The following is an 11,209-nucleotide window of genomic DNA, read 5'->3' on the forward strand; positions in this document are numbered from 1 at the left end:
TTTTTTTAAGTGGATGCCAGAGTAAAACTTTTTCTCAAGTACTGGATTGGTTCAGCACAGAGCCAAGAAGGGAAACTTGTAAGATGAAACTCTTGCCAGTGACATTCTAGTGTTTAAAAAAACTGTGTCTAACAATTATAAGAGGGACTTTGCCTAACAAATGCAATGTAACCTAAGTCTTTGTACCCTCAATGAATCTCAAACAATAAAAATAAATAAAAAATTTAAACAGTAAAAACACTGTATCAAAGACAGTATGAGGCATATCCCTGTGGATTAGTTTGGTTGAAATATGACTAAGTAAAAATCATTATTTCTCATGTGTGCACCTTGAAGATCTATGATGGATAATTCACAGTAGAGACACACTATGATACTGAAGCTCTGACAAAACCAGTGTGGCTATCTCTGACAGGTTAGACATTCTAGAGGCATATTGGTATACAAAGGAAGGGATCATGGAGAACAAGACACTGCCTTTACCTGAGCATGGGCCCAGGGTGTTGAGGCAGCAGTCTCCACACCTGTTCAACCAAGGCACGATTGTGAGGTTTGCCTATAAAGCAAACCCTTCTTACAAGTATACTGCTGTGCCTAAGAGAAACTGGCTCTGCCAACCATTGGGCAGGTGTTTGCACTGGGCCCCTACCCACTTACCAAGACAAAGTTCTTCAGCTGTTGATAGTTATGCAGGTTATAAGACTGCTCTCCTGGCAATAAATGCAGGCACCTCAGAATCCACAATTGGTGTTTTCCTCAAGAAGCTCGTTCAGAAAAACATCCAGTGCCTCTAACTCCAAGAGTAAGTCATGATGTAATTCTAACAACCTTCTACCGTTCCCACCAACCCCAAGCACTGAAGTGTATAAGGGTGAAATGGTCTCACTTACCCTTAATTTTTTACTAAATAACCCACAGCTCTATTGCAAGTATTTGCATTCTCAATTGTCATACCCCTTAATATGCTGTGACCCACATCACAAGTTTCATGGTGAACAAAATCAAGGGGTGTGTTAAGATAATGCAGTACAGATAAGAGTCTAGTCAACTTATGTCTGAATCCCCAAAAATATGTGTAATTTGGATATGCTCAATGTTATGGGAAAAAGGAAAACAGTAAGTTTTACCTTAATGTTGTCAATAGGTTTTTGGAAACTGTGATACTAACAAAAGGACATGTAACAAAATTCAAAATCCTTTTTTCTTCATCAATGTTATAACAAAATAAGCTGAATGACCTTATTTGAAGAACTGCAGTCTGTTGTTTCCTTTAAATTCTAAGTTTCCAAGAACCTGTCAATGGCACTAAGAGAGGAATTACTCGCACAAATAAAGATGGCCTGAGCCTTTGACTTTCAAATTACAGGGAGTGGGGTGGGTTGGGACGTAGGGGGTGCAAAAAGGCTTCTTTATTGATGGGACTTGGACAAAGAAAACAAAGCTTATTGTGAAGAACCCTAAAATAAAATTTTTTTAACATAAAATTTTTTCCTTTAATACAAACTTGTGTATTGTTTGTATATCCCTCATTTAAAAGTGAATAGAGGATAGTTTTTAAAAATCAAAGTGATAAAACCTATTCAGTTACCTGACAAAGTAAAAAAGCTAACTGAATAGAACATATAAATTGTAAACATAATCTGAAAGCATTTCAAATACCAAGATTCAAAGGGAATATTTTATTCACATGTTAGTTGTCTTTTTAACATGTACACACACATTGACACACTCTGATCTGCGTGGAACAAGGGTTGTCTAATTATCCTAAAGGAAAATGAAAAATTAAAAATATATTAATTTTTCATTATTATAGGCAATTACATCCACGTCACTTACAAAGCTATTACTGATTTTGTCCAAGAAAGCAGAGTGGTATAGAGGAAGGAAATTCAAGGGTAAATTTAACAGGGACATAACTGAAATCTCAACATGAGAAGCTGAGAAAACATGAATTTTTGCTGTGAAATTTCTCTTTGCAAAATATGAAGAAAAGTCTATCAATGGGCAGTAAATAAGAGGTGAACTTTACAGTCAATTATTCTCACAGTATGGTGCAGTGGCATCAATAAAATTGCTTAGTCTTTCTCTGGGACCAGTTTCAGAACTTTTCCAATAGCAATGGTCTTACCCTCATCTCTTAAAGTAAAGCGACCCATCTGAGGAAAATCTTTAAATGTCTCGAGGCAGATAGTTCCTGCTGTCCTTAGACGAGCAATGCAGACTTGATCTTGTTTCACGAAGCGGGGCCGTGTCTTACTTTTTTCTCCTGACTTTTTGTCTACTAAGGAGATTAAGGCTGTTATCTCAACTTCCTCAATACAAGTATGAATGTGCAGCACCGCATTATAACCTGGGCAGATGATGGATTTGTGCTCAATAATCACTATCTGAACATCAAACGTGCGTCCAGAGTGGCAAAGATTACTAGGGTCACAAAGTATGAATCCTGGGAGAATCTCTTCTTCTTCAATTCCCTTCAGTCTGATTTTGAGGTTTTCACCTGGGGCTACAAAGTCAGTTTCAGTATCATCAGAAAGTATTCCAAGAACTTCCACATTGTGCTTGTTTGGCATCATCACAAGCTGCTGGCCTTTAAAAATGGATCCTGATTCCAGCTTTCCCAGGACCACAGTGCCCATATCCTTGTACTTATCCACAATTGGCAGCCTAATTGGTCCATCAATTGATCTGTTGAAGTTTGGCAAATTATCCAAATATGGAATAAATGGTAATCCGGTGTACCAAGGGCAGAAATCTGATTGATCTTTAATATTGGCTCCTGTCAGTCCTGAACAGGGCATAAAGTGAATGTCCTTTTTAGGACTGAAGCCCACTTTTTTCAAAAAGGGCACCAGTTTATCCTTACATTCTTCATATCTCTCATTGCTCCAATTTACTGTTGGATCATCCATCTTATTAATCAACACGATTAAATGTTTCACCCCTGCTGTTTTGGCCAACATTGCATGCTCTCTTGTTTGTCCACCTTTTTCAAATCCAGTTTCAAACTCTCCTTTCCTGGCAGAGATCACCAGCACAGCCAAATCAGCTTGAGAAGCACCACCAATCATATTTGGAACAAAACTCTTGTGGCCAGGGGCATCTAAAATTGTGAAATGTTTCTTTTCTGTTTCAAAATAGGCACGACCCACTTCTACTGTTTTACCCTTGTCTCGTTCTTCCTGGTTTGTATCTAAGGCCCAGGATAAATACCAAGTTTCTCTGTTTTTCTCTTTAGCTTCTCTTTCATATTTCTCAAGTGTCCTTTTGTCAACCATTCCAGTCAAAAACATTATTTGTCCTCCAATGGTGGACTTGCCAGCATCTACATGCCCAATGAATACCACATTTACATGTTCTTTCTTAGGAGCACCTGAGGGTACGACCACAGATTTTGATTTTCTCATTTCCTCTTTCTCCTCCATCATTTCCTGGCCACCTTCTTCTGGGGGCCCCGAATCTCCCAAGGAACTACCCCCCGGCTCGGCTTCACTTACTTCTTTACTGTGCTCCCATGATTCTTCTAGGGCCATTTCAACCTCTCCATTTTCTATAACAGGTTCTGAAAGTTCCATGGTAACGGGTGAATTGGAACCTTCACGCGACACAAAGGGCTCCTCTTTGAATGGTTCCACAGGTGCCCCCCGTCCCAGCCTTTTACCTTTCAGGTTTCCTGCGCCGGTGCAGGTTTCATCGTTGCTGGCGAAGCAGGCAAGGGGGGTGGGCGGCTGGGCCAGGCCCCGCAAGAAGGACGGCACGAACTCCGCGGCGTGTACGTTAGGCACGAAGGGTTTGGCGTTCACGTTGAGCTGACGGCTGAAAGCCGAGCTGAGGGGCTCGTGCTGGGCCTCGGCCACGGCCGAGGAGACTCCATCCCCACTCGGGACTGAACTGGGGGTTTCCATGTCCACCTGGTCCCAGCAGTCGGGAGCCGAGTCGCTGCTGCTGCTGCCTGGATCCATGGTCTCAGGAGCTGATGTGTAGCAGGAAGGGCGCGGGCTCCGCCAGCGAGTGTAGAGGCAGCAAGAGCGAGGGGCCAAGATGTAGCCACACGAACCTTAGCTGCACCGTGGAGGCAGCTGAGCGCTGATGCGGCATTCGCAACTGCGGCGGCAGCAGCAGATATGGCGGCTCAACACTCTCCCCTTGTGTGCGAGCGGATCTCCTCCCCCCAGCCAAGCCCAACCACTTCCGACTCCTCCACCCCCGACCCAACGCTGGGCTTGGATTGACCCCTCACTGCCATCCGTACGCTCGGCCTTCTTCTCAGTCAGGGGCTAAGTCCAAAAGTACAATTTTTAAAACGAAAATTTCCATTCACTTTTGTTCATACGATTTGGAAGAGCAGTTCGACCACACTGTAATGATTAAACCTAGACAAGTACACCTGATTAACAATTCCACTCAAAGATTCCTGTAAAAATGAAAATCCCTATTAAACCAATGGGAGGCAGGATATGGTTTAACTATTCAAAAACACAGAAACTCAGCAACAGAAGGGAGAAATAAGTAGTGATAAGGGAGGAACTCGTGAAATACATAAATATGTAGCTGACTTTAGGAAATGCAACTTAAGATCACTCAGTTGAAATCCAGAGGCCTTTTGATTTTCCTTTTTCTCACAGGACCCCATGTGCCTACAACTTCTTCTGATGGTATAGGGGTGGGGTTACAACTTCTTTTCATGTGAAGTGTCCTGGCTAACTGCAGGGAAAGAATTTCCAAGGAGAGTCTTGTCCCCATGATATGCAAGTACCTGGACGATGTCTGCCCTGCCATTCAGTGGTAGATCACAATAGGCAAGCACTGGGCTCAGATCACTTGTGTTTTTCCAACTAACTATATTCTGGGTGTATCTGCCTTACTGACCAGCACTTCTCCAGATTACACCCTGGGTCCACAAGCCATGGATTTTCCTATCTCATTCTGGGGTACTGGAACCCCACTCTGCTGGTGCTGGATTTTCTCTAAGAAAGAATCACTGCCATGTTGGATTCCTCCTCAGTTAGTGGTAATGACATAGCTATAGGTGTCAAGCTAATTAAACCAATTATGACCTCTGAGATAAACAAAGTCCTTAAGAAACTAATCAATAGAATCTCACCCTCAGTAAGTTGACATTTGAGCCAAAGCCTAGCTAACTTTCTAAACTTAGTGCAAACTGAGATAGAAAAAGCAAAGCAAGCAAGCAAACAAATAAAATACCCCAACCCAGTGATAATACAATTTGCTAGTACAAGAGGAGTCATAGAGTTAGATATTAAATAAATCCAAAAACAAAGCAATATGTTATAAAACCAAGTAACCGACTTATAACTTGAGAATTGTGTTCTCCAGACTATGGGGTAGAAACAAAAAGCCCTATGTATGGCAAACTTAGACCTTTGACGTTTTCACTCTGAAATTGCCACTATTATACTATCTTTGTGCTGTTCCCAAACCTTTAGATCTCAAACCCCTTTATTATTTTTGCCTCAGGTAATGGCTTAATTATTTATTTACTGTGACATAAGGGGAATATGCAAATCTATTGATAACAAACAGGAAGAACTGAGAGGTAGAATGCACAAAGAGAATTTTGGACTATACTCCATAAATATGCTGGAGCCTTTATTAGACATCTTATTAACCTAGGATAGATGTTTCTGGGAGAAACAGGTTTAGGCAGTTGTGTTTACATAAGGTAATTCATGTAAGGAAGCAGGACAGATTTGGGGTTTTTCCTTCCCCTTGGTCAAAAGCATTGATCCTGAGAATATTGACATGATCTCTGCTTAATGATACCCGTACAAAACAGAGGATGCTTCACTTTTAGAACTTTAAAGGAAAAATGAGAAATAGTGTGTGGCTGTCCTCACAATCCATCACCTTTGGGGTTTGGTGGTGGTGATGGGGGTCAACCCAAGAGAAAAAAACACTGAGTGGGTTGTATCCAGAGAGACTGGCCTTGAATAAAACTTGTTTGTTTTGTGTGATGGGATTCTTGTCTCCAGTCACTCTACCTAACAGTTCATCAGTAAATGAGAAAATTTTCCTCACCAAAGGCTTAAAAAGACAGTGAACGTGATATCCAACCATTGCTTAATTCAATCTTTTTCGCCTTTTAAAATACTTTTTCACTGTGTTTTATGGAAACACACATATGGAAAATCACATAAAATTATTAACTATTAACTTATGAAAGGGAAACACATTTGTAACCACCACTCAGATCAATAAATAGAAATTTGCCACCTAACCTAGAAGATCTCTCTTTGCCCTGTTAGACCACAATCCACTCTCTCCAATTCTCAGTGTAACTGCTATTTTGAAATTTGGGGTACTTAAATGATTTTCTGTATAGTTTTATCAGCTAAATACATATGCCTCTTTTAATTTTCTTTTATCTTAAGGCCCCCAATCTATCCTGCCATTTGTTCATTGAAGAAAATGGATGAGTGACTTGTAGATTTTTTTTTATCTTTTCAACTTTGCTATGGTATAGGTTAAAATATTCCTATTTTCTCTGTATTTCCTGTATATCAATATTTGTATATACAAGCTTGAGATTCAGGTGCAATTTTTTCACAAGACTACTTCAAGGGAGTTTTGATTATTTACATCAAGAGGTGCATGTAGGCTCAGTGCCTGTAGCACAGTGGTTACAGCACCAGCCACATACATGGAGGCTGGCGGGTTCAAACCTGGCCCTGGCCAGTTAAAAAACAATGACAACTACAACAACAACAACAAATAGCTGGGTGTTGTGGTGGGCACCTGTAGTTCCAGCTACTTGGGAAGTTGAGGCAAGAGAATGGCTTAAGACCAAGAGTTGGAGGTTGCTGTGAGCTGTGACACAATGGTACTCTACCATGGGTAACATAGTGAGACTCTGTCTCAAAAAAAAAAAAAAAGAGGTGCATGTAACTTTTTTTTAGAGTTAGCTATAATCAATAATTGTGTAGAAATAATATATTGTTAGAGATTGCAAAATTATGATAATGTACTTCTGTTATTTTTTTCATTCTTTTACTGCAATACCGTTCTAAAAACTTTCCCTTCATCAGCAATTTTTTTTTTTTGAGGAAGAGTCTTGCTTTGTCACCCTCAAGTAGAGTGCTGTAGTGTCATAGCTCACAGCAACCTCAAACTCTTAGGCTCAAGTGATTCTCTTGCCTCAGCTTCGTGAGTAGCTGGGACTATAGGCACCTGCCACAATGCCTGGCTAATTTTAGAGACAGGGTCTTGCTCTTGCTCAGGCTGTTATCTAACCTGTGAGCTCAGGCAATCTACCTGCTTCGGCCTCCCAGGCATGAGCCACTGTGCCAGGCCCTTCATCAGCAATTTTATTACTTTGAGATATAAATTGTAAACGAGAAGCAGGAATGATGCTTCATTCTTTCCTTTTATTTAGGAGTTTTCAAAATAATGATTTAGTTGTTTATAATCCTTCATAGATGACAAATAAGGTTATCTTAAAGATATCTTAAGAGGATAATTATGAATTGTTAGATTTACATCTATTTGAAGTGATTTAAACAAATTTAGTAACTATATTTATTGATAATCTTTGGCCAGTGGATGCCTTTTCAGGTTGAGTTCTGAGTGATTTTGAGAATATGCTGGTAGTCCTAAATGGTATTTATTGTGTGGTATAACAATTTTATCCATTACTGTCAAACCAGAAATACTGGATTTCAGTGATAACAGGGGATGATAAAATTAGAAAAAAAAATACTCATTTGATTTATCCCACCTACACATATCATAGTATCAGTACTACTGTCATCAATATGATCATATAAAACATATTTTTGCATAAGATCTCTTTGTTTTCTATATTTAATAGTTGAATTGCATCTATCCAATAAGTAACTTTTATGGAGTGCTTCCTAGGTGCATTAGGAGACTCTCATTTACTTTTTTCTACCAACCTGTTAAGAAGGTTATCTTATCACTTTATTTTACTGATAAGAAAATAATAGGTAAAGAGGCTGAATTACCCAAGGTCGCATAGTTAGTAAATACTGGACTTGGAGTTCAAACTTAGACAATATAATTCTGAGATCACACTGGTTTGTATCATCCATTACAAACAAAGAAAGGAATAGGAAAATTTGGAAGGATGGAAGGATTAAATCACAAGTGGAAGAGGGTAAAAATCTGAAGATAATGGAAATATGGTAAATTTAAGGAAGAAAGGATAATTCAGTGGCATTCTTTCATGAAAATATGTTTTTTCCTAAAAAAGATCATCACCCTATGGAGATTGTGAGGGAAGATTAAAATAAGAAAAAATGAAGAACAAGGGAAGATTTAGAATACACCTTTCGGGTATGAGGGAGGTGATGAACTTGAGAACAATAAAATAATTTTTAAAAAATAATTCCAAGTTGGCTCAGTGCCTATAGCACAATGGTTATGGCACCAGCCACATACACTAAAGGTGGCAGGTTCGAACCCAGCCCAGGCTAGCTAACCAACAATGACAACTGCAACAAAAAATAGCCTGGCATTGTGGCAGGCGCCTTTAGTCCCAGCTTCTTGGGAGGATGAGGCAAGAGAATCACTTGAGTCCAACCGTTTGAGGTTGCTGTGAACTGTGAAGCCACAGCACTCTACTGAGGGCAACATAGTGAGACTCTGTCTCAAAAAAATAATAATTCCAAGTAAACAAAAGCAGTTTATGCAGGAGAACATAATATTTCCAGATTTTTTGATTCCTCTCTTCGCACAACTTATACCCAGTATCATTGGGCATCCTGAGGCATAAGCAGAGTTTTAAGTTTCATCCAGGTTTAAGGAACTGTAGTGTCAGGTAGGCTGAAAGGAGAACAGAAAAATATTGAGGAGCTAGTGAACACAGGGTTAATAATACTGTCCTGAATGCCTTATATTGGTTCTCTCAGTGTATGTTCCAATTACAGTCATAAATAGGCCTCACTCCACTGAAAATCTTAGAAAACTTAAGTCTCCACTTCCTAGAGGTTTTGCTACTAGGATTCCAGATGAATTTTACCTTTTGACAATCTGATGCCCTGCAGCTAGATTTCATTTAGAATCACTCTAAGTTTAGAGATATGTGGAGTAAGGCTGTCATAGCTTATAGGTGCAAATCTAGATGGGGAAAATGTCTCACTTAAGCCAAAAAATTTTGATGGAGTTTCTTGTTTCTAGGAGGGCAACTAAAGCAACTATATGCCTAAAACCAACAGTTGCAAGACAAGCTTCCCTGATCCCCCAACTCCCCAACTGTGTCAAAGGTGGTCCCTCTCCTAGGGAGCCAATTGTGCTGTGTGGTTATGGTAATCATCCCAAGAGCCCAGGAATAAATCCTGGTCCTACAGGCCCTAGGAGGAAAGTATTTAAAAGCCCCTAACTTCCCATTCTAATCTTTGCACTAATTAACATGGTCAGAGTGCATTCTGTTAACATCAAGCAAACACTGACTATACAAGTGCCATACAGCTGGAGTTCAAATGCAAGGCCTGATACTTCTAACTTTCTCCATTGTTTTATTTTCTCAACCACTTTGTATCTCAGTTTTCTTATCTGAGATGTGGAGATTAATCCACATCCATAGATTCACCCTGTGATGCTACATACAGGGATGCATGAAGGCTAGAAGGAACCACTCATAATAGTCACTGCAGCAACTTTGTCATTTTGAAACACCAGTACTCACCACCACTACAGTAAAGTATGAGAAGCAACCTTAGCCAGAACTAAATTGCCTGATAACCAAACATGAGAATAACATACCCTTACAGTCCAAATGTAAAGTTAAAAGGGGGAAATCGTTTCTCTCTTCAGAGGCAGTTCCCTGTCCCTGCAGTGTCTGTGCCATACTCTGGGAAGTTACTCATCCAGTGCTTTCAGAACTCGGTAAGCCAACACCACAACCTTGTTTTCAGACTAATTCACACACACCACAGAAAATATGAAGAACTCCCCAAATGGATTATTAGTCACTCAGCTTTTTTTATTTTCTACCAGTACCCACAACTGCAACAATAAAATCTGATAAAGCACACTCAGCAAGGACAGAATTGCCTGATGGATAAAGGCTGGGATAGTCCACCCAGAAAGTAGGCTACTTTAGGGGTTAAAAGGGGAAAAGAGTATCTTTTTTTTTTCAGTTTTTGGCTGGGGCTGGGTTTGAACCTGCCACCTTTGGCATATGGGGCCGGCACCCTACTCCTTTGAGCCACAGTTGCCACCCAAAAGAATATCTTTATAGATTACCATGATGCCAAACAAATCTCTGCACATATTCCAACAATCCCAGTGTGAATACTATTCTGTTCTCAGAGTAATGGAATAAATTCAAGGGATTGTTTAATCCTCTTATATTGAATCCAACACTTGTTATTACGATAGCCTGTATCCAAGTGATATGGTTTGAATGCTTGTGTCCTCTTAAAAATTCATGGTGAAATTTAATCTTCAATGCAATAGTGTTAAGGGGTAAGGCCTTTAGGAAATGATTAAGTCATGAGATTAAGGACCATATAAAAGAAGGTCCTTAATAAATGGGATTAAAGACATTATCAAAGACGCTTCATATATGACTAGCAGTACAGTAAGATACAAAATTTTAAAATATAAAAATAAATAAATATAAATAAAAGAAGCTTCACACAGTGTTCAGTCCCTTTTGCCCTCTGGCATTCTACCATTTACCTCTTGAGGATGCAGTGCCATTTTGGAAGCAGAGACTAAGCCCTCACCAGACATTGAAACTGCTGGCACTCTGATCGTGAGCATCTAGCCATCAGAATTCTGAGAAATAAACTTTTCTTCCTGACAAATTACCTAATCTCCGGTATTCTGACATAAATATTAATGGGCTAAGCCACCAAGTAAACGTGTATACAGTGTACATGTTTTATACATCATAGAATCTGCATGCAGAAACAATAGAGCAAGGTTTTAGAACCACCTTACAAATCAGAAAATTGAAGTGTGGGAAAAAAGAGGTTGCTCACTAATGGGTCTTTGATGTGGCCAAGGCTGAAACACTCATTAGTCCTCAAAATGCAGATGTATAATAGGGAAAAAAAAAAAACCAATGAGGTTAAGAAGCAGAGAAGAGACAGTTGCTGTATTATTGACAACCTACTTCTATAGGAGCTCTGGCTCTATGGTAGGAAGATGTGCTAGGGAAAGAAGAAATTTGAGCTGTGCAAGGTTCTGGGAAATAGAACAATATCAAATGATTGCATAGACC

The 11,209-nt window shown here is 39.7% G+C and overlaps 1 protein-coding gene across 1 annotated transcript; it reads right to left on the reverse strand.

Moving 5' to 3' along the window:
• Positions 1 to 1,661: 1,661 nt before the first annotated feature.
• On the reverse strand, positions 1,662 to 4,181 carry GSPT2 (G1 to S phase transition 2). The gene has a single exon (XM_003803227.3). The coding sequence runs from the start codon at positions 3,960 to 3,962 to the stop codon at positions 2,076 to 2,078; it is 1,887 nt and encodes a 628-aa protein (XP_003803275.1). The 5' UTR covers positions 3,963 to 4,181; the 3' UTR covers positions 1,662 to 2,075.
• Between the last annotated feature and the right edge of the window lie 7,028 nt (positions 4,182 to 11,209).

This window comes from Otolemur garnettii, unplaced genomic scaffold, assembly GCF_000181295.1.
Source record: "Otolemur garnettii isolate 467f Iridium unplaced genomic scaffold, OtoGar3 scaffold00287, whole genome shotgun sequence".
NCBI lineage: Eukaryota > Metazoa > Chordata > Mammalia > Primates > Galagidae > Otolemur > Otolemur garnettii.